At 43.7% G+C, this 24,242-nt stretch overlaps 1 protein-coding gene across 1 annotated transcript in view; it reads right to left on the bottom strand.

The window, feature by feature from the left end:
* Positions 1 to 24,242, bottom strand: part of MYRFL (myelin regulatory factor like) — a 95,504-nt gene that overhangs the window by 37,523 nt on the left and 33,739 nt on the right. The window contains exons 9-13 of the mRNA XM_065935091.1: positions 22,929 to 23,039; positions 19,754 to 19,844; positions 12,314 to 12,514; positions 5,475 to 5,583; positions 4,521 to 4,630 (exon numbers count right to left, since the gene is read on the bottom strand). Of these exons, the coding sequence (XP_065791163.1) occupies positions 4,521 to 4,630; positions 5,475 to 5,583; positions 12,314 to 12,514; positions 19,754 to 19,844; positions 22,929 to 23,039 (622 nt within the window). The remainder of the gene's footprint in view (positions 1 to 4,520; positions 4,631 to 5,474; positions 5,584 to 12,313; positions 12,515 to 19,753; positions 19,845 to 22,928; positions 23,040 to 24,242) is intronic.

Consider the following 24,242-nt stretch of genomic DNA (forward strand, 5'->3'; position numbering starts at 1 on the left):
GGTGATTCATAAGATGAACCTCATCTTCATATAGGCTCTGTTGTGAATTCCTTTAAGGCAGTTGTTACATTTATTGTGGACATTTTTCTTATACCAAGTATTCCTAATAGTAAGGCTCAAGAAATGGAACCAGTTGTTCCCAAATAATCACAGAAACAAATTTTAAAAGTTGACAAGTAAAGAGAGAGATGAGCAAGCCAAAAGGCAGAGCCCCAGGAGTCTAGCTCAGGAGACTATGGTGTCCACTCTAAGGCTCCCTTGCTCTCACTATGAACCCCAAGTCCTCTCACCCCATCTCCCATGGCTGAGCTCTCACTGAGCCACCCAAAACATGATAAATTTTGAGAAGCAGCACGTCACCCCAGATGTTTATCTCCCAAGGACATCTCTCCTGTAAGGAGAGAAGGTGTATTTCCCTGGCCATCTAGTGGTTAAGATTCACCTACCAATGCAAGGGATGTGAGTTCAATCCCTGGTTGGGGAGCTAACATCCCACATGCATCATGGCCAAAATAAATAAATAAATAAAACAAAATCAATGTTACAACAAATTCAATAAATATTTTAAAAAATGGTCCACATTTTTTAAAAAATGTGAAACTCATATGTAAAAAAAAAAAAAAAAAAAAAGGAAGAAGAGAAAGAAGAGGGGCTTACATCAACTTTGGCTGACATCCCTAATCTCCAACTTTGGTTGGTTGTATGGACAATCTGTAAATAAAGATCCAGAATTCTCTTTCCTATTTCAGCTGCAAGTTGCAAAGTCCAGGTGGAAATGATACAGCAGTCACGGAGCACAACATTTCAACATTTCAACATTTCCAGGTTCTAGTTTGCATTTTAGCTTCAGTGAGAATTTCTTTATAAAAGAGAAGAGAAAGGGAGTGCAGAGGGAGAGACTTGTGTCTTAATTGGATCTTCACCTATTATTATAACACACAAAGCCCAGGAAGTGCTAGCGAAGGTCTTGACAACAAACAGGCCTGGACAAAGCAAGGAAGGTCGCCATGGTGCCCACAGAATAGGGAGGAGCCCAGGAAAGCAAGAGTCTGTCTGTGCGTCTTTCTCATCGCACAGTTAAGAGAGCCTGGAGGTACTTCCCTGGCAGTCTAGTGGTTAAGACTTTGCCTTTTAGAAAGTGCAGGGGGTGTGGATTCAATCTCTGGTCAGGGAACTAAGATCCCACATGCCGTGCAGCCAGAGAGCCAAAACATAAAACAGAAGCAATATTGTAACAAATTCAATAAAGACTTTGAAAATAGTCCACATCAAAAAAAAAAAAAAAACTTTAGAAAAAAAGAAAGAGTGTGGACAATAGGAATCACATACCCTATGCCTTTTTTTTTTTTAACATGAGAAATGCATGCATATTTTACTTAATGCAATCTCGTGGACTGTAGCCTGTCAGACTCCTCTGTCCGTGGGATTCCCCAGGCAAGAATACTAGAGTAGGTTGCCATTTCCTTCTCCAGGAATTTTTCCATATGCATGGGCAATTTCATAAGAGAATGAAGACCTGAAAACATGACCAGAGCTGCAAACTTCTAAACTTGTTAGACAAAGAAATAATAAATTTGTGAAGAAGCGACAAGACAGAGAGATTTGGGTTAGGGACAGAAAAAAGTGAAGAAGTAACTAGTTCAAGTTTAGTTAAACAAGGTTTATTTATGCAAAATTCTTTGCCCACAATTCCAAAGGGCTTCCTTCCTCCTGGTACATGGAGGGGACCTCTCACGTCACCCTGTGTTACTTCACTACAAAGGATATTTGGGGATGAACTTATAATGTAGAAGAGGGATATTCCAGAGTGTTGAGGTTTAAACCAGCAATTCAAGTCTGTCCTCAGAAGGGAGTCAAAGAAGAAAGTCGGGCTTCAGAGTGTGGGGATGTTCATCGGCTCTTGGTGTCACAGACGCTGTAAATGACTGTGGCCTTGGTGACGTTGCCATAGACCATATCATGACAAGGTCCTCTTCCTAAGAGAATCGTCTCTTTTGCTTTCTGGACTCTTGTCAGTTCTAAATGTTTATAAACTGAGTGCCCCCTTGGCATGGATGGCTTTTCAGGTGATAAGTGAACCTGGCTGCTTGGAATAGGAATGCCACCCCTCACTTTCCTAGGATTCTGGGCTTGGTTTCCTAGCAATGAACTTGGGGTATAGCTTCCCCAGGGGAAGTGGGGCGTTCGCCCGCAGAACTGCTAATCTTCTTGACTGTCTCCATTCAACTCATCTGGGAATGGGAAAATACTAGGCCAGAGGGAGAACTATTAGGTTGGCCGAAACGTTCGTTCGGGTTTTTCCATACCATCTTACAAGAAAAACCCAAAGAAATTTTTGCTGAACAGTGACAGTCCGAAGATCCTCAGCAGGCGCTACCCACACAGGTAACATAGAAATCTCTTTCCTGAATGTTCCAGGGAAGGGCTGGAGACAGAAGTGAGACAGCCGCTACCAGATAAGACCCCAAGAGCCCCCACCCTGGCGGTCTGCTGACATATTCCCAGGACCCGGAGGCTGACAGCTGGGCTTCTGCTCTTTCTCTCACCCCAGGAAGCTTGAAAATGCAAGAGTGTGAGGGTGACTTTATTTTACATATACCTCTAAGTATATTTTATATTTTAATATATTTTTAATGACTTTCCAGGTGGCATAGTGGTAAAGAAACTGCCTGCCAGTGCAGGAGATACAACTCAGGAAGATCATCTGGAGGAAGAAAGGGCAATCTGCTCCAGTATTCTGGCCTGGAAAATTCCATACAATACCTCTGAATATATTTTATATTTTATTATATTTTAAAATCTATTTTATAACATTTTATTTTATATATAAAATAGCTTGTGTTTTAAGTAAATTATATAAAAACTTCAGTGCTGTTTTTATTATTAAAAATAAATTTCTGGGTAACTCCCTGCTGGTTCAGTGGTTAGGATTCGGTGCTCTCAGGGGCCCCACGTTCAATCCCAAGTCGGGGAACTAAGATGCCACAAGCCATGTGGTATGACCAAAATATTTTTTTTTAATTTCTTCAAATACATTTCTGATGATAACACCTCTCAAGTGAACACAGCCTAGGTCTGAGAACCTGAAGAATTTCTCCTGTGGAGGATGTGGTCCTAGGAAGCAGGAAAGTGAAATTCAAAGTGTTAGTTGCTTAGTCGTGTCCAGCTCTTTGCCACCCCACAGACTAGCCCACCAGGGTCCTCTGTCCATGGGATCCTCCAGGCAAGGATACTGGAGTGGGTTGCCATTCCCTTCTCCAGGGGATCGGAGGCAGGAGGAAGTATTAATTAACTCAACTTTTACTACTCGGCCCTTGCTGCCCAGTGACGAGGCCATCTGATGCTGTTATCTAAGGGATTGTTGTCTAAGAGCTTGTCGGTAGAAGGCTGAAAGGGCCTAGCTGGCTACTCCAAGTGTCTTGCTGATCCGCAGGACTGGCAAAATTGGTTTTACCTGGAGGCTGGTTAGAAATGCAGGATCTTGGGTCTCACCCCGTTCTGACTGAACCAAAACCTGCATTTTAATAATGCCCCCACTGATTCATGTTCACTTTGAAGTTTTTGAAGCACTGCCCCATGAGCTGACAAATTGCAAATTAGTCTTCACTCAAACATCTCTTCCGACTACCATGAAATCCCTATGTCAATCAGCCTTCCCTCCAGCATCAAATATAATAATGTGATGGAAAGTAAATCAGCCACAGAGTGAATCTGCAAACCTTGCAAAAGACGCAGGATTTCACGGAATTAGCAGACGTGATCTGGGAGAACCCCTCCAATCATAACTGAAGCATCAGCTAGTAAGGAAATGGCAGACTCCTTAACATGCCAAGAGGAACGAATCTACAAGGGCGGTGACATTCCTTCACAAGAGAATGATGTGAAAAAAAAGAGAGAGAGGATGATTTAAATATCAAAGAGTTTCGACAGACCCTTGGGAAAAAAAGATGAAGCTCATGAATATCTTTGTAAAAATGACCCACTTTACGATTGTGCTGTGAAAGTCAAACATAGAGTTTTGTTGAAAACCTATGCTCAAAAAAGAAAAAAAAAATTCAACATTCCATTCAGTCTTTAATCATTCTAGGGAGGAGCACACTGTGTTAATTACAACTTAAAGGGTATCATGTGAGAGAAATGACACGTTCGCAAGGTTAAGTCTCTTTTTTCAAGACAAAGTCTAATCAAAACTGGTGTCACTATTTCTCATGATGTTTGGTCCTTGTTTGAAGGGCAATCTGGGCGAGTGGACTTTCCCAGAGCCACTGCTCTTCGCACAAGATCCACGGTTTCCAGTGTTGTTTTGTGGTCTTTCCCCCCTTTTCCCTAATGTGACTTCTTTTTTGGTCCCTACGACCAGTGTGGGACAATTGATACCTGCTTACTCTATAGCTCAATGAAGAATTCTTTTTACTGTCCCATTTCCTGGTTGGATATTCAGGACACAGTGAATATCCAACATGGAATGATCTGGCCACAGAAGGGGGTTCACCGTGGGGAGCTATCTGTGCAGGGGTTACCTTATCCACCATGAGGAAGTTCTCCAACGTCTCTCCGTTTTCACAGGTGACATCGCCGACCTCCCTCACAGCTCTGGGCAGGATCTCTTGCACCTCCTGGGCGATCATTCCTAGACACAAACACTCCATCAGGTTTCGTCAGGAAAAGACCTTTCCCAGAATGGGAACGGCGAGCAGGATGTCTTTGCAAACAGATACTTATCCCTCCTCAGTGTTGGCTTTGATCTACAAGGCATTTGAGGAGGAATTTGGATCCCAGAACCACTCTAACATTAAAATATGTATACCTGTGACTGATTCATGTTGATGTTTGGGAGAAACCAATGCAATTTTGTAAAGCATTTATCCTTTAATTTAAAAATAAATTAATTTTTTTAAAAGTGGGAGTGTTGTTTTCTCCACTCTTTCTTGAGATTCTGAGCCAAAAATTGCAAAGAGTAAGTGCCTTAAAATCCCTGTACATAGATGTAAGGCTGGAGCTTGATTTTCTCTCTTTTCCTGCAGGTGCACCCTGACCCCTAAATGGTCCTTGTTTCTTTAGAATTCCTGGACTGGAGTATAGACACCACTCTGCCTTTCCTCTGACTGGACCCACCTGCCCGGCCACCTTCCCCCTCTACCCGGAGGCTGTCCAGGGCTGCTTACAGTTTGCTCTGCCATCTGCCCCTCAGCCCTCATCCCATGAGCAAGAGGACTCTGGGGAAGAGAAACAGCGCATTTCAGAATCGTCCACCAGTACCTCGGGCTGCAGGAGTTGGGGTGGGAGTGTTGTTGAGTAAAGATGACAAAGCAATTTCTTTAACCTTCCCTGTCTGGTGATCATAGTTGCACAGGGGACATGTTAGAACGACAGGATGCTGTCAAGAGCTATGGGCATACAGCCTCCAGATGAAGTGGGAATTAAAACATGAATAGTCAACCACATAAAATCAAGAAGGGAGTTTGTGTGTGTACCTGTCTGATGGGCAGTGTTTATCCCCATTGCAGACGCAAATTCAGGCTTGTAGTCATATTCAACAATCCTCATTTGGGCTATTCTTCTCAGCTGTTCGTTTGTGTCAACCTAATGGAATTAAGAGCAGATTTCACATGCTTAGATGTTTGTTATTCAAATTAAGGCTCAGAGTGACCCAGAGAGACAAAGAATGTTGGCAGTGGGAATGTCCTTTCCTTTTGCCCAAACTATTTTAAGAGAAATTTGTGGTTTTCTCCTCCAAGAAGCAAAAGTTTCAAAATTCATGTCAGTGACTTCCATCCACTACTTTATAAAATGAGCCAGAATTAAATGGCTAAATAACAGGGGAAAACATTTAAAAAAAAAAATAAAGGACTTCCCTGGTGGCTCATTGGTAAAGAGTCCACCTACCAATGCAGGAGACACGGGTTCGATTCCTCATCGGGGAGGATCCCACATGCAACTGGAGCTCTTTTGCAAATGGAGCAACTGAGCTTCTTTACTACAACTACTGAGCCCATGCTCTAGATCCTGGAAATGCAACTTCTGAGCCCACGTGCGGCAGCTGCTGAAACCCGAGTGCCCTAGACTGTGTGCTTCCACTACAAGAGAAGCCACCGCAATAGCAGGTCCGCACACTGCAACTAGAGAGTAGGCCTTGCTTGCCGCAACTAGAGAAAAACCCGTGCAGCAGTGAAGACCCAGCAGAGCCCAAAATAAATCAAATTTAAATAAATTACAGGGCCAAAGCTCCCTCATTCACTACTCTGGCCTCACTTCTCTCTGCTGAGAGTTAAACCATCTTTTTGAGAACGGAGCTGGCTGACCTTGGAGAGAAACAAGTGCTGTCCAAGATGGCAAGGTATCATTTCCAAATAATCACGTGGTATAATCACCCAACAAATACAGGCCAACCTTGTATTTATAAATTAAAAGAGCAGTGCTTACTTCAAGTAACAACATTTGAAGAATGGGTATATAATATATCATTGAATTGCTAGTGGACATCTTGCTTGAGAAAATTTCTTCAAGGGGCAGTTTGCACACCCAGATGACCCACCAGCAGGTCCCTCAAAATTCAGGGTTCCTTCCTACAGATGACTTCTCCCTTAGACCACCCTAACCAGGGGTCCTCCTCTGAGCCGACAACTCTTATAGAAGTAGTTCAAACACTCCCAACTGTCAATGCAAATTGCTCAAAATAAATTTCATGAGTGCCAGCAAAATGATAACAATAAAGCAATATAGTGGAATTTTCCTAGGGCTAAATGTGCTGATTCAAAGGCTTCTTTTTCGATTGGAATTTTTAAAAAATGAATTCATAGTAATAGCATGATCAATTTTTTTAATGACCTAATTTGACAAGTTAAAAAGTTGGCAGTACTATGTGGATCCCTAAATTTTCTTTTAGGGAACATAACTGGATTATGAAACCAGCATCTCTTGGCAATTAAAAATATACCACCTGGACATCATCTATATGTTGGAACAACTAGAAATGCTTTTCTGTTGTTTTAAGAAGTCCCTGCTTTGGCCCTTAACTCCTCCCTGCACTCACTCTGTAAGTGAACAGGAAAATTCTTCCAGTATCAGAAAGGCTCTCTGTTCATCCATTCGGCTGGTATCAGAAGTTGTGACTTGGTCCTTAACTGGATAAACGGACTAACTTTACTTCAGATACTTGTCAGGGAGCTCACAGCTGTTTTGATCACTGCTGTCATCAAAAGCTCAGTTCAACTCATTCATTCACTGCTTCATTTGACTAATATTCACCAATCACCTTTGACATAGCAGGTAACTACACTAAGTGTTGGAACTTCAAAATGATTGCTCTTTTAAAGTTCATGGTCTAGACAGACTCATCCCATAAGATTATATGACAATGTGAAAAATGCAGGTGAGGATGGAGTTATGAAAAGAGAATCCCATCAACTCCAAGGAGGTACCTGAAGTATTCTCAGGGGACTGTGAAAATGGGCTTACCAGTGATGGGGAAGCCCAACAGAGATCTTGGCTTATTTCTCAAACACACTCTGCCCCTCCACAAGGTCAAGACCTTTGCTCAGGGCATTTCCTGCCTCAGAAGCTCTTCCTTCCTGCTCCTCTACCTCCACGTCCCCTATTTAAAACACCCCTTCACCAGAGAAGCATTGTTTGACCTCCAAGACTAGGAAGGCTCCCTCTGCCTTACACGCCCGCATTAATCAATTCATCACCAAACAACTAGTAAGTCACCTTTACTGTCCTCTTCTATTGAATAGATACCCTTATGAGGGTGAGGACATATTTGAGCCCATGGTTTTCGATTCGTCACCATATCACCAGTTTCTAGAAAATTCCTTGTATATAGTAGGTGCTTAAGTAATATCTATTAAATAAATTAATAACTTTAAGATAGGAGTGGGACTTTGCTGGTGGTCCAGGGCCTGAAACTCTACGCTCCCAATGTAGGGAGCCCAGGTTTGATACCTGGTCTGGGAATTGGATCCTGCATGCTGAAACTAAGATTTCTCATGTCACAGCTAAGACCTGGTGCAGCCAAATAATTAAATAAATAAAAGATAGAAATTAGTCAAAGACAGATGTCAGCTAGGGAAGGGAGTGGAAAGGATAAGAATAAGACAGGGATGCTGGGCAGAAAGAACACCATAAGCCAAGTCCTGAGGCAGCAAATCCCCTGAATTATGTCTGCACAACCGAATTCGTGTGTCTAGACTGTAAGGCTCAAGGCCAGAGCAAGGAGAACCTTGCCAGCCATACCCAGATGGAGCAGTCAGAGTCTCATATTGCCCTGTGTGTACATGCCACTGTGAGCCACTTCATTCAACAATATAAAATGAGTAGCTACTATGTGCCAGACACTATGCCAAGCCCTGAAGATTCAAGGAGTAGTTCTTATTTGGAGCTTAAATTTTCATGAAAGTTCCTTTCCTGAGGCTGAGACCTGTATCTTGAGCATCTAAGAACCTGCAGAGCGCCTGGCACAGTGTCTGACAGGTAACAAGCACCCAGATTTTGAATGAAGGAAAGAAGGAACGGAAGAATGGAGGTAGTGAAATGGCAGAACTGTCACTGACACTAACAGAATTGAAGGCAGGGTCAATCAGGAGCCCGCTAGCCAGGCCCTGCCCTGGCGCCCGCTCCCCACTCCCTTGGGAGACCTGTGCCTACTTTGCCTACTTCTCATTATCTCCTGGTTCCTGCATGAGGGCCCATCAGAGAGCAAAGTGGAGGCAGTGCCAGTTTCTTTGTTGCAGAGGGAAACCAGAGGAGAATGTGCCCTCATGCCAACTGTCCAGGATACACAGAGAGAAAATAACTCCTGCTGTCTAAGTGGGATTCTTGACTTCATTTTCCCCGAAGACATATTCCCAGACATAGCAATTAGATTCACTAGGACTACTACCATTGTATTTCAGACAGATTTTTGGCCAAAGAAAATTTTAAGGGTTGACTTGGAGAGCTAGACACCTTCTAGAACAATCTTTATCTAAGAAAATGCTTTCGTGATTTCTAATGCTGGATTGTAGACTTTCCAAAGCTAAATATAAACAGCTTGAGTTGCATGTTCCCTGTGCCATGTACAGTTGGCCCAGGGAAACCCCTAGAGACAAGGGCTGTGCCTCCTTGGAATCCTCTGCCAGGAACTGTACCAAGGCCACCATTCAACCCCATGCCTTGCTCACTGGTGTGGAGTAAGAGCCTAGTGAGTGAATCTGGGCGCCCGATCTTGCTCACAGCAGTTTTGGAAAGTTTTGACTATGAATGCAAATGGTTGTCTCTGTCATGCTATCTCACACTCAAGGTTTCCATATCATTAACTCAAGCATTGTACCGCGGAGAAGACATCACAGACCGTGGACTCCAGTCTGTTTAGGGAGGGAGATCTCACTACACATGGCCCACAGCCCAGACTATCAGTCTCCCATCCGGAGCAGCTTGAATGGCACCAGCTCACCCTGAACTTCTGATTTGGCTCATGGCCCTGAAGGGAGACTTTGCATGTTTGGCTTTCTTGAGCTCATCACACTTTTGTCTTTAACTAGCACACTGCTGGTGCTGTTGGGAGAAATGGTCTAGACCATTTCTAGTACCATTGTACTAGACCAACTGAAATGGTCTAGACCATTTCGCCTTAACTGATTTTTTTTTCCTGGCTTTTCTTGTTTAGCCCTTTGCTGCCTTATTTTCAGCCTTTACCACAAAATTTGACTGATGCATTCAATGTTCAACTTCCTTATTTTATTTTTTTTGCATTGACCTTGCTGTTCTTCATGCCCCTTTGGTTCTCAGCATACCCTTGCCACCCTCATTTTGCTCAGTTTCCATTGTAAAAGCTGTGTTTCATCTCCAGGTTATTGTTGCCTCAGTAAACACCGTGTCTGGGTAAGTAAAACTGCTCTTCACAGAGGCTGATCTCATTTTCCAGAGCTTCTGTTTTGCCAACTTCAGTCACATCTGCTCTGTCGTCTCTGTGTCTTGGATGTGAGTCCACACGAGTCCCAGAAATCTCCTCCAGGCCTCTCCACACAGGGTGCTGTGTACTTATTATCTGCAAAGCCCCCTCCCCACTGCCTGGAGTGAGGAGATGCAGTCAGGCGCTCAGCCACTGACATTTGTCCTCCCATCACAGCACCAGGCACAGGTGTAGCCACAGCAGTTGTTTCACAGAAGCTAATGCAGAAGCCAGCTCTGGTTATCATGCCTCCTTAAAGAATGGGAAAAAGCCTCTAGTCCTACACTTGCAATCAGATCAACCAAGCTTCACTTTCCGGCATGTTTGGAAGAATGGCCTTCTTTTTAAAAGTTGGGAAAATTGAGTCAGAAAGAGGTGAAGATGAAGTTCACGTGTCTGTAAGCACCATCATCAACATTACCATCATCTCTCTTGTCTGTAATAAATGGCGAATGAGGTAGACAAGATTTCTAGAGACGTGTATTTTGTAAGTGTGGATAGACTTATGAAAAACAAAAATATTAATGTGAAATAATGGATGGATTATGCACATAACTTGCATTTTATGTCAATAATATAATATCCATTTATATCTGCTTAGCTGTATACATCTAAAAAATGTTTCCCATATATGAGATTAGAAAAATCCTTTAATGTGAGTGAAATGAATATGGGTATTCCCCGCTCACAGAATAATAAACAGAGGCATAGAGCAGGTCTGGGTTAAAGTTCCTGGGCAAGTAGGTACCAGAATCAGGACTCAAACTAGTCTTCTAACCAGGGATTTGCTTTTCTTTCTTCCCTCCTGCTGCTCTGGGCAGGAAGGGGGCACAGGAGCGTCTCATCTAGAGCCTTGATTGGGTAACACTGCACTTTATGGAGAAGCTTCCTAGGGGGACTTGAGAAGCTCCAGGGAACCTTGTTATTTTAGGACAATATGTTTTTGTCAAACCAAGGAACATCATTCGATGAAGACATTTGGCAAATGGTAGTAGGAGGGATTATGGAGGACCCTCCCCACTTGTCATCTTCCGCTTACATTTAGATAAGGCCTGGTGGGGGATTGTAGAGCCAGTTGCAAGGATGAGTTTGAGTTGGTGTGATCTGAAGCTCAGACAGTTCATCTCTTTCTAAAAGGCAGAAGCATGGTATCTAAGGTCGGTATCTGGAAATGTGTATGAGAACCTCCCAACCCTGAGAGTTCCCATCCGGCTAGTAGGTCACATCTCTTTTAACATGAACTGCAACTTTGCAATCAGTATAAAAGTCTACAATTACAGCCTTTCTCTGGGATTCTCTCAGCCAGCGAGGACATTCCTTGGCTACTTTAGAAAAACCAGTGCAGATCTGCACTGGGAAAGGAATGCAGTCTGGAAGCATGGCCAATGATTTACAAATTAAGTCTCCTCTTAACTGAGAAAGAATACGGAAAGGAGATTTAAAAACACCATTCTGCAACTGCCTCAAAAATGTTTACAGGAGATGCAGTATGTGTGAGAAGGTGGGGAGGGGGCAGAAGCCGTGAATGGGCAGCAGAATTAAGGTTGGAATGACCTGGCATCTTCATCCTGACCCCTTAGGTCTTCATAGCATTTGTGACTTTCCAAGATGATTCAGTACTTATTGTCTCCATGGGTTAAAAATTATAAAAGACTCAGTGGGGTTAGGCAGAGAAGCATCATCTCTACCTTATAGATAAAGACACTGGCATTTCAGTGAGGTTAGGCATTTTTATCCAGGCAAGCCCAAAGTGGACAAGCAGCCTGCTTTCAAGGCCTGATTTCTGATTTTTATAAGGCACGCATGCCTCATTACAGAGGGAAAAAGTCTTGACCTGGAAACGGGATGATGGGGTTGCCTGAGTGAGGACTGAGGAGGTGAAGTTTCTCTAAGTGTTCTCAGAAGGATGCTGAGCAGGGAAGACAGTGCAGGCAGGCCTGGCACCAGGGACTCTGGGGGGAAGAAGGTGGAGAGGCCCAGGGGAAATATGAGCAAGAACGGACCTGAGACAGTGCTCAGAAGATGAACAGGGAGATAGAAGGCTGGAGATGGAAAGGAAAGGCAAGCTCCAGTAGTTGACAACAGAAAAGCAGCAGCCTGTGGAAAATAACTGAGAGACTTCTTGCTCGTGAAGGCAGTGTCACACTGTCATGGCCCACTACTCCTGGGAGGTAAATGCATTCTCTCGGGTAGGAACTGCATTATAGTTTCAGCAGAGACACCTAACGACTCCAGCGCTCATAATTGTTAAGAGCCATGTTTATCTCATGCCAGCAGGTGACGTGGAGAGGTGCCTCGTGCCCAGCGTGTCAGAGGCCAGGAGAGCCCAGAACTCCTGATTCGGGTGTCAGAGGAGGTGTCCGAGGTCTGCCCCCTGCTCACCTCCTGGACATTCTGCTTTGCCCGGCTGTCAGAGGGATGCATAATCGACCCCATCACTTTCATGTTGCCACAGACAACCAGGGCTTCGTCCGGTGCATCTGTGTTTATGCCCACTCGCCCGTGACAAACGACAGACTCTGGAACTTGTCCTCGCTGCCATAATGCATCAATGTCATTTTCAAATTGCCCAGGGTTGGAGGCCTGGAAAAAAAATACATAAATACATTACAATTAAAGTTATGGACATAGGAACAAATGATTGCTTTATTCCTCAAAGGAAAGCAGAATGTTAGCTGAGTCACTTGAGAATCATTTGTCAGATGGGACATTCTGACATATTCTAACAATTGCGGCCCCAGGAGAACAAGGAAGTCTCCTTTAAATGCTCTGTATCCTCCACAGACCCCCGCCCCCACCTCCACCTGCAGGAACTCAGCCTGTCATGGTTTGCAACATCCGGTTTCTACATGGAACTAAAAATGTGTCAGTTATAGTAGGTGGATGATAAGGAAGAAGAAAAAAACCTCAAAATGAGTATCTTTTTAGGGAGAATAATAATAATGATTTAAAACCAGAATATTATGTCAGAAAATATTACAAGTTTATTAAAGCTCAGATAATTTTTAAAAGCCCTTGCATTTAGCTAGCCCTTTTATAATTTCAAATCACTTTCATGTTTATGATTTCATATATAGTCGACAAGCAAATGACGATGCAAGCATAATTCATACACCTCAGCTATTCCCTAAGTACAGATTATACTGAAGGAAGCATTGTAATAGCTACATTTGCTGAGTGCTAATCCACGCCCCAATTCCATGAGATAAGACCCTTATCTTTCTTTTACTGATACTGAGACTCTAAAAGAATAAGCCTATTTCCCAAGGTCACAAATCTAGTAAGTTCTAGAGTTGTAATTATACTTCCTTTGATTATTAAATAATGATTCTAACTTTGACTTTTGTGTGGTATTGCATAGAAGCATCCCTGGCTGAATGCAGTCTTCAAGGAAAATCCAAGTGGATCTATTAGACTAGAGAAAGTTTTGGAGGTTTTATTGTTATATAAAAATTTTCTGCCAAATAATTTTCTACTGTACTGCTTTCCCTCTGCCCCATTTCCCTGTAGCCAGTGAACATATCTCCACATACCTTTTCCAAACAATTTATTTATATATTTGGCTGCACTGGGTCTTAGTTGTGGCATTCAGGATCTTCTGTTGTGGCATGTGGACTCTAGTTCTCTGCCTGGGGATTGAACCCTGGGCCCCCTGCCTTGGGAGCGTGGAGTCTTAGCCACTGGACCACAAGGAAAGTTCCATATTTCCACATATCTTTGAGTGGGGAATCAATGAATCCATCAAAATCCTCACAACAAAATTAATGTTTTTAAAATTATGACCTATCCTTCTCTACCTACTCTCTTGGTATTATTTGAATGTTTTTTACCATAGTCGTATGTTAATAATTTACAAATAATAATGAAAAGAAATCTCAAAGTGTATTGCTAAGTTTGGGTTCAGTTAGGAAATTCAGGTGTCTTCCGCTTCCAGTTTCATTTCCACCTGTCTGAAACTTGATCTGCTTGGAAGACTCAATCATTGACACCACATAGACAAAAGTAGGGAAAGAATATACAGCAACAACTTTGAACAGTATTTTGTGTGAATTCACTTGAACAAAGAGCTTTTCTGCAAGGTCCCCAGAGCCTCCTTGGTTGTGAATGGCAATTTGGCTTTGACTCAAATCCTTTTATAGTGAGCAGTCAACTAAATCCAAAGGTATGCCATATAAAATGCTGATGCATTTTCCTCTACTATGAACATAATGAGCCACTTCAAGGAAACAAAACAGGACAGTGATGGATTTTCTTTTTCTTAATGAGCTCTGGGATAATTATTATCCTGTTGGTAACTTGATAGTACTGGAACAGCAGATATAAGTAGGTTCAATTTGGGGGGAACAATTACAAGAATCTCTCTTGGCTTTCACCAAATGAAAACTCAAATTCCTAAAACATATTCAGATCATTTTGGAACGGTCCTTAGATCTACAAGGTTTAAAATCAGAGCCTTGAAGACGATTCCTCCTCAGTAATGTGTGTGTATTCAGTTGTATCTGACTCTTTGCGACCCCATGGACTGTAGCCTGCCAGACTCCTCTGTCCATGGAATTCTCCAGGTAAGAATACTGGAGTGGGTAGCCATTTCCTTCCCTGGGGATTCTTCCTGACCCAGGGATCAAACCTAGGTCTTCTGCATTGCAGGCAGACTCTTTACTAATGGAGAATTTTATTATAAAATCTGTGAACTTATTTCCCTTCTCTAGTAACAGGAGTGTTAATGTATCAAAGCAAACTGAAGTGGAACCACAGAAAAACATTCTGGGATCACGAATTTGTGCTCAGATGTGGCCCAATAGTGGTTGATTGCTCTCAAATGCCAAAATAAAGTTTACAGAGTACTTTTATTGTTTATCTCACAGCCTTACATATTTAGGGATGACCTGAAGATTTTATTCTATGTTGTGACACAAACTGACTGTGTGACTTTGGGCCACTTAATTAACCTCCCTCTATCAGTTTTCTCCTCTGAAGAATACAGATAATGTCTTTACCTATCTTATGGGGTTGTGGGAGTTAACTGAAATCATGTATGCATGAATGCTTTGTAAAAATGAGGATGAATGGTCTCAAATTCATGCTCAATACAATCTGCTGGGCATAGTAAGCACCATTCAACCTGTAATCAATCTGTCCCCTCAGTAGCATCTGCAGAGCTACACAATTACGAGGGAGCTCCCTTCACAGAGAATACAATGGAAATGGCGCCCCCTGCAGATGCTTGGGATGGGAACCATCACTAGTAGCAAAGGTTGGAAAGGAAAGCAGGATTTCTTTACTTTATCAGTTTGGGCTTCTAAAGAGCAGCCAAAGAGCATAATATGAAAGCTTGAGCTGAGGAAGGCAAGAAACTCGTTCTTGTACCTTTTGAAAGGTCTATTGAAAATGGGCCTAGAGATGCGATCTCCCAGGGCTACTCAAAGTGTGGTCCAGAGGCCAGCACTGTCAGCATCCCCTGGAAGCTTGTTAGAAATGCATAATCTTGAGAGAGTAGCACTGAAACATATTCATTACCATCTGTAAAATAGATGGCTAGCGGGAAGCTAGTGAGAGTCCCTTGGACTGCAAGGAGATCAAACCTGTCAATCCTAAAGGAAATCAGCCCTGAATAGTAATTGGAAGGACTGATGCTGAAGCTAAAACTCTAATACTTTGGCCACCTGATGCAAAGAACTGACTTTTTAGAAAAGACCCTGATGCTGGGAAAGATTGAAGGCAGGAGGCGAAGAGGACCACAGAAGATGAGACGGTTGGATGGCATCACCGACTCAACGGACATGAGTTTGAGCAAGCTCCGAGAGTTGGTGATGGACAGGGAAGCCTGGCGTGCTGAGGTCCATGGGGTCACAAACAGTCAGACATGACTGAGTAACTGAACTGAACTGAAGTGAGTGGGAAGTTGCTCTGCAACACAGGGAGCTCAACACAGTGCTCTGTGACAGCCTAGGAGGGTGGGATGGGATGGGGCGTGAGAGGGAGGTTGAAGTGGGAGGAGACATATGTGTACTTATGGCTGATTCACATAGCTGTCCGGCAGAAACCAACACAATATTGTAAAGCAATTATCAAATTAAAAATTAATTTTAAAAGATAAATTGGAAAAAAAGAAGTGTATATTCTCAGACATCTCCAACCTACTGAACCAAAAATTGTGGAGGTGGGACCCAGGCATCCGGGTTTCCACCAGCTCTCCAGGGGATTCTTATTCCCAACATAGTTAAGAATAACTTCTTTATGTCATACACTAGTTCCATACCACTATGAAAGGGCTCATGAGTTACCCCTTCTATAGTTAGTAGACTGTTCGGTTGAACTCCAACTGCACAGTGAGACAGACATTGCTCTACCCACTGATTTCTTTGTGTAAATAAAAATTCAGCTGAACTTCAGAAGAGGGGTGTGTGTGTGTGTGTGTGTGTGTGTGTGTGTGTGTGTGTGTGTGTGCAGGTCGAGTGTGTAGGGGAAGGGAAGGGAGGTTTGTGGTCAGAAATGGGCCCGGACCAGGGAAAACAGAGATGGTACCTGGAGTGACTCTGTTCTCCCCCCATCCCTCACCATCCTTGCATCTGCCTTCTTTCTCTTGTCTTTCCCGATCTTGCGTGTGGGTTTCCCACCTTGTGGTACTGTGGTTGCAGAGCAATAAAAGAGAACTTGAGGGGACCTGCCCATTTCTATTCTTCTGGAAAAATAAGCTGGAATAAATTAATGGTTTTCAAAACTAGGAAACCCTGGCGTGTCTTTGAAAGGCGGACAAAACTGATCATCCCTCCTGCTCGCAACATAGCCCTTCCAACCAGGTTTAATTATGTGTTTTAGGAGAAGAATGGAGCTGAAGGAAAGTCTAGCCATTAACAAGGAGAATCAAAGGAGCTCTGCTGGGGAATACTCCCCAAAACAAAGAGCTGGCAAACAAATCTGTTCTTTGGAGTGAGCTTTAATTTCCATTAAATTGGTCAATTTACAGTATGGGACCAAAATATCTTTCCAAAGCTGTTTTGATTGACAACCTGGATGAACAATTGCTGAATCTTGCCCCTGTTTCTCTCTCCTCAGAGAATTCTGAAGAGCTTGGTCTCCTGAACCCCCCACCTTGAGGCCTGAAATTCATCGACTCCAGTCTTCAGGCTGTGTGTGCTTTGCTCAGTCACTCAGTCGTGTCCGGATCTGCGACACCGATGACTTTAGCCCACCAGGCTCCTCTGTCCATGGGGATTCAGCAGGCAAGAATACTGGAGTGGGTTGCCACGCTCTCCTCCAAGGGATCTTCCCAACCCAGAGATCAAACTCAAGTGTCCTGCATTGCAGGTGAATTCTTTACCATCTGAGCCGTCTAGGAAGACCAACCTTCCTCCATACATTCACCCTTATGTTAATTTCTGCTACGGGGAAAAATGACTCAGTTCTCAAAACGAATCTGGATTTGCTAAATGCAATTTGCAGGTCTCCATATAATGTGGTCAGGTCTTATCTTTGTTACATTTTTCTTCCTTCATTCTAGAACTCGAACTAACAGACCCAGGCCTTGGCACAAGAGGGCATATCTGGCCTTTTTGTAGAATATAGGCTGGTCTGCCCTCTGCTCAACCCATGGTACATATACCTGTTTAACACCCTCTAGAATCTCAGGGGCAGGAAACGTGCTCTCTAAAACTCACTGATTCAAACAATAATGCCATTTCTTAAATTCAGTTTTTCTCTTAGTTGGTTTAAACATTATATACTTAAATAAATGCAAAAGTCTGCATTCATTTTCAGTCTGCATTTGGGGTTAGAACAAAATAATCTCAGTAAGATATTTCCAGTAAGATATTATTACTATCGTTTTTTTTCTCATTGTTGTTAGGGTAACCCTTGTGTTACCCAGCATACATATAGAATAGGGTATTCTCTTTAACCAAAAATTATGGCTAGAAGAAAGTCATTGAATGTAGAACACACTCATTTTAAAAAAATAAAAACAGTGAATAATATGACATCCAGTCTATACTACGCATAATTTTTTCAATAGTCATACTTAACATGCATTACAGAAACTTTGGACTTCTCAGGGTCATCATCATGAGTTAAATTTTCATTGAACTTTGGGTACAAGAAAAAGCCCATTAACAGAGAGTTCTGGGAGCAGCATGTCCAGCCATGTTCCCCTCTCACTTTGCTGCTGTGGAGACTTGCACGGCAGCCTAAGCAGAGCTTTGCAGGAGCTGTCAGCAGGAAATGGAGAAATCTCAACACCAGGTAAATTATTTAAAGTAGGCAGGTGACTAGCAGACTGCCTGACTTAAGCATGAATTTCACCACTCAAAGCAGCAGTTTCATGGTATCCGATCTACCCCAGTTAAAAAGAAAGGCATTGCCTGTATTTGCTCCTTCCTGTGAGGAATCAGAAAAAACAAGTAACCTAGGTTTCCAGACTTGACTTCAAATCATATTAGCACACGAAAGCAATTCCAGATGACAGCAGGTGAGGGGTCAGAGGCCACCCCGAGCCTGGCTGAGGCACGGGCCGGAGCCTCTGCCCTTAGCTCATGACCTAAGGAGGGGTCCCACCTGCCTTTGCCCCAGGGGAGGCTGTTTTGCCGAAGCTTAGGTCAGGCCCCACAGAAACACAGTCCGCGTATGCGTGCTGGCGGGCACACAGCCGGCCTCACCCAGACATCTGGACACACCAGTGTTTCACTTCATTTCCATCATTACTTTACTTCCAATAAAACTCTGAGATGTAGTTTCAAGAGTTCCACTAATAGACGGCTTGTTATTTTTTATTGACTAAGAGAATGACACAGAGGGCCCTTTGTTTGAGAACAGCTCAATGCAATTTGTGGAAGACTCACTTCCCCAAATGGGCAGCTCTTGTCCCCAGGCCTGAGTCTAACAGCCGTGCCAGTGGGCGAGCCCCGCTGTGAACTAGCTTCCCTGCTGGAGTGCGCACGTCCCCCTGTGGCGCTTCAAAGAGCCATCACCCAACAGCCCCTCCCAGGGCTGCCAGGCCTGTGGTCACCTGCTCCCTCATGGCCCTGGCATTCTCCGTGCTGCCCAGCCTGGCCGCACACAGCTGCAGCTGCAGCTGCCGATAGCTTTGTGTTTCTGTGGCTGCCAAGACTCCCGTCCAGAGCTGTGACCAATCATTCATTCAGCAAAGCGTGCTGAGCCATTACTATGCTCTGGGCAGCAGCCTAGAAGTCCCTGGGGTCACCGATCACTCTGGGCCATGGGATGCCTTCCTGCCTATTCCCCCACCGTGTGGGCTTTGGGGTCAGAAGGAACTGGGTTGTAACCCAGGCTCCATCACTTACCTACTAGCTTTGTGCCCACCGATGACTTTCTCTCCCTCTTAAGTCTTAGTTCCTCTGGGTGTAAAGAATGTAATGTAAACGTGAAACAATGTAGAATGATATCATATAGAAATTATGTATCCCAGTGCCTACAACATATTGTAAAAACTGGGGTTTCTCAACTACGGCACTGCAGACATTTGAGGAGGAGTGACTCTGTTGTGGGGGCTGTTCTGGGCATCATAACGTGTTGAGCAGCATCCCTGGCCTTAACCCACTAGATGCCAATAGCTCCCCTAGGTGTAACAGCCAAAAATGCTTGCAGACATTGCCAAATGACCCACGGGAAACAAAAGTTCTGGCTGAGAACCACAATGTAAAAACTAAAATAGCAGTATCTGCTGTTACTATCATAATCTTTGTCATCACTGGCAATTGAGAAATTGCATACTCCATGCATTCCACTGAATATGTAAAGTCCTCTTAGAGGGGAAAAAACAACAACAACAACACATGGGATCCTGAAAAGTCAAAGAACCGCACTTACCCTTACAATGATCCGTTCAGAGATGTGGGCAGACAACAGGTAGAACTGGCCTTCGTTAGCAGCATACAGTCCAACCACCAGCATGAAGTATCTAGCTCAGAAACAGCAGACCAATGCCAACACATCAGGAAACAAGAGACATGGTTTGTGCCATCAAATTGTAATTAACAGAGAATTTACCCAGATGGGTTTACATATTTAAAGATTTTCTCTTCCACTTTAATTTGCCCCTCCTGTGAAACCACAGAGGCGTTGGTTCACTCACTGTGTTCTGGGTCTGCCTGTCACTCAGCTTGAGGGACGAGTGTGCTGTTTTGCACGCCCACAACAGCGATCACTGGGCCGACCGGGCTCGGCCCATCAGTGCTGGCCTGGGGCAGGCCTTACGCTGGTGCAAAATACACACGCACAAAAAAGTCATCTTAGAGGTGCCTTTGTCCAGAGCCATCCAAGCCACACATCCTAGGCCATAAGGCAGGAGGTGGGGGGCTGCAGGGTGACCCCACAGGGCTCGCCCAGCCGCACAGGCTCCTTCCTATCCGGATCTGCTCTTGGTCAGGTAACCTGCACCTTTCATAGCCTCCAGTCATGACTTCAGTCAAAAACCAGAACCCTCTCTTCCGATTGTTATCAAGGCGATCTTCCTCATTATTTTAACTGCTCTTTATGTGTATCACTGATGAAACACTTTTAAGATTAGACCATTTCTTCCTCTTTTTTCAAAGAAGTATGATGCATTTTTAAAACTTTTTATTGACGTTACTTTCTGCTATACAGGAAAGTGAATCTCATATATATGTCCACTCTTTTTTAGATTCTTTCCTCATATAGATCATTACAGAATATTGAATAGAGTTCCCTGTGCTATACAGTAGGTCCTTATTAGACCATTTCTTTAAAGTCAAAATATAAACTATCCCTATAAGAAAAGCATTTACTTTAAGAATTTCATTAAAAAAAAAAAAAAAGCTTCGCCAACTTCTTCTGTAGCACTCTAAACAGTCTCCAATCCTTAGGGAGTAAGACTTTCCCCCTGAAACTAAATTACGTCAATAATTGTAATAACTGTTACAATGATGAAAATAATTAGCTACCATCCACTGAGTTCTCAAAATGTGCCATGTGCTGGGCTAAGCAGTTTATCTACATTATTTCACTTAGAACCCCAAAACAACCTTATTGGAGAAGGATATGGGTATTGAACCATTTTTAGAGAATAAGAAAATGAATCTCAGGGAGGTTAAGTTCCATGCTCAAGGTCACCCAGCTAGTAAATGGCAGTATCAAATAGTCAAACTCAATTCCCTCCAACTCCAAAACCTTTGTTCTAAAATCAGTGGTTCTTAAACTTGAACATGCAGCTCAATTCCAGAAAAATAAATGACCTAATCAAAAAATGGGCCAAAGAACTAAACAGACATTTTTCCAAAGAAGACATACAGATGGCTAACAAACACATGAAAAGATGCTCAACATCACTCATTATCAGAGAAATGCAAATCAAAACCTCAATGAGGTACCATTACACACCAGTCAGGATGGCTGCTATCCAAAAGTCTACAAGCAATCAATGCTGGAGAGGGTGTGGAGAAAAGGGAACCCTCTTACACTGTTGGTGAGAATGCAAACTAGTACAGCCACTATGGAGAACAGTGTGGAGATTTCTTAAAAAACTGGAAATAGAACTGCCATATGACCCAGCAATCCCACTTCTGGGCATACACACCAAGGAAACCAGATCTGAAAGAGACACGTGCACCCCAATGTTCATCGCAGCACTGTTTATAATAGCCAGGACATGGAAGCAACCTAGATGCCCATCAGCAGATGAATGGATAAGGAAGCTGTGGTACATATACACCATGGAATATTACTCAGCCATGAAAAAGAATTCATTTGAATCAGTTCTAACGAGATGGATGAAACTGGAGCCCATTATACAGAGTGAAGTAAGCCAGAAAGATAAAGACCAATACAGCATACTAACACATATATATGGAATTTAGAAAGATGGTAACGATAACCCTATATGCAAAACAGAAAAAGAGACACAGATGTACAGAACAGACTTTTGGACTCTGTGGGAGAAGGTGAGGGTGGGATGTTCTGAGGGAACAGCATCGAAACATGTATATTACCTAGGGTGAAACAGATCACCAGCCCAGGCTGGATGCATGAGACAAGTGCTCGGGGCTGGTGCACTGGGAAGACCCAGAGGAATCGGGTGGAGAGGGAGGTGGGAGGGGGGATCGGGATGGGGAATACATGTAAATCCATGACTGATTCATGTCAATGTATGACAAAAACCACTAAAATATTGTAAAGTAATTAGCCTCCAACTAATAAAAGTAAATGAAAAACAAATAAAATAAAATGAAATAAAATCAGTGGATCCTAAACTTGAGCATGCATCAGATCACTTGGGCGGGGGGAGGGGCTTGTTAAAATATAGACTGCTGGACCTCACCCCAAGTTTTTGATCAAGTAGGTTTTTAGTGAGTCCCAACAACTTGCATCTCTAATAAGTGTCTAGGTGATAGCATCTGTGCTGTTCCTGGGAGCACATGCTGAGAATCACAGGTGTAAATCATTAATGCAAATATATTTTCAATCAAAAAAGGCTACAGCAGAACTCAGGCCATTATAGTGACCAGCACACACAATTCAATAAATGCCATCAATCCTTAGCCCTCAGCCAGTCACAAGGCATGAACACATGCCCCCTCCAGATGCAGCTGTCCCCAGCTGCACAAAGGGCCAGTTTCATGGAAGAGAATTTTTCCATGGACTGGAGTGGAAGGGGCATAGTTTCAGGAAGATTCAAGTGCATTACATTTATTGTGCACTTTATTTCTATGATTATTACATCAGCTCCACCCCAAATCATTAGGCATTAGATCCGGGTGGTTGGGGACCCCTGCAGAAGGATCACGGGGAGAATGAAAACAAGCCACTGGGAGACTGGACAGGAGAGGAGGCATCACAGGGTGTGAGGATGGAAGAAGGACGATGTCTAAGGGTAAATGATATGTGGCAACAGACAGAGTCAGAGAAGGGAGGAGCAGCTGAGGAAGGCCAAGGGGGTCAGAGGGGCCTCTGGGGGCCCTGGGCTGTCAGGTAGCATAACCAGCTACCCCCCACACACCCCCGCGATGTACGCATACCACGCCAGTACCTCTGGTCAGGGTTTGGCTTCCCCTTCTTTCTCATGTTATTTGCTGTGGTTTCGCTGAAGTGTAACCGGCCCAGAGTTACTTTGGTGACCTGGTCGGCCAGCAGGTTAATTCTAAAGTAAACAACAAAAACACCAAGAGACTGTAAGAGAACTTAGTTCTTGATCATATCTGATTCATTCTTAGATTCTGAGGTATGTTTAGTCCCCCACTCTTATCACACTGTGGAGGACACTGATTTTTAATATAGTACCTACAGCCTAGTCAAGAATGGTTGCCAGGGAGGTACTCTTTGTTCGGTCCCTAAGTAACGTCCAACTCTTTTAAACCCTTGGATTGCAGCACACCAGGCTTCTCTGTCCTTCACAATCTCCTGGAGTTTGCTCAAATTCACATCCATTGAGTCAATGATGCCTTCCAACCATCTCATCCTCTGGCGTCCCCTTCTTCTCCTGCCCTCAATCTTTCCCAGCATCAGCGTCTTTTCCAGTGAGTCGGCTTTTCACATCAGATGGTCAAAGTATTGGAGTTTCAGCTTCAGCATCAGTCCTTCCAATGAATATTCAGGGTTGGTTTCCTTTGGGTTGACTGGTTTGATTTCCTTGCAGTTCAAGGGACTCTCAAGAGTCTTCTCCAGCACCACAGTTTGAAAGCATTATTTCTTCAGTGCTCAGCTTTCTTTACGGTCCAGCTCTCACACCCATCATAGCTACTGAAAAAACCATAGCTTTAACTATAGGAACCTTGGTCAACAAAGTGATGTCTCTGTTTTTTAATACGCTGTCCAGGTTTGTCATAGCTTTTCCTCCAAGGAGAAAGTGTCTTTTAATTTGGTTGAATGGTTAGAAATGCTCATTCAGCAGCAGTTCAAGTCCAGGGTACCTGACTCCGAAGGGCTGTGTGCGCCTACGTTGCGGCTCTTTGATCTCGACAACAGGAGAGAAGCCCTGTCACCTGCGTCACTGTCTCTACAGTGCTCGCCTCCCGACAGAAGCGGTTCCTCCAGGTCCCTGGTGAACTCCTTCACATCTCCTTCACGTATTTGCCTTCTCCTGGCCTGGCTGTGGGAAGCTGCCTGCTCCTACAGTAGACCACCCACAGCCTCCCAGCAAGGGAAAACCAGATGTACCAGGCAAGTTCAGAGCTGCCTGTACACGCTTGAGCTTCAGGTTGAGCTCACACCTGGTCTATCCAGGCTCTAGCACCACCTTCTTCCCCAAATAGGACTGACTCCGGGTCAAATCATCCCCAGCCAGTCAGTCAAAAAGCAAGTCTCATTCATTTTATGTGGCGCGGTCCACCATATTGCTTTGGAT

This window comes from Muntiacus reevesi, chromosome 4 (genome assembly GCF_963930625.1).
Source record: "Muntiacus reevesi chromosome 4, mMunRee1.1, whole genome shotgun sequence".
NCBI classification, from domain to species: domain Eukaryota; kingdom Metazoa; phylum Chordata; class Mammalia; order Artiodactyla; family Cervidae; genus Muntiacus; species Muntiacus reevesi.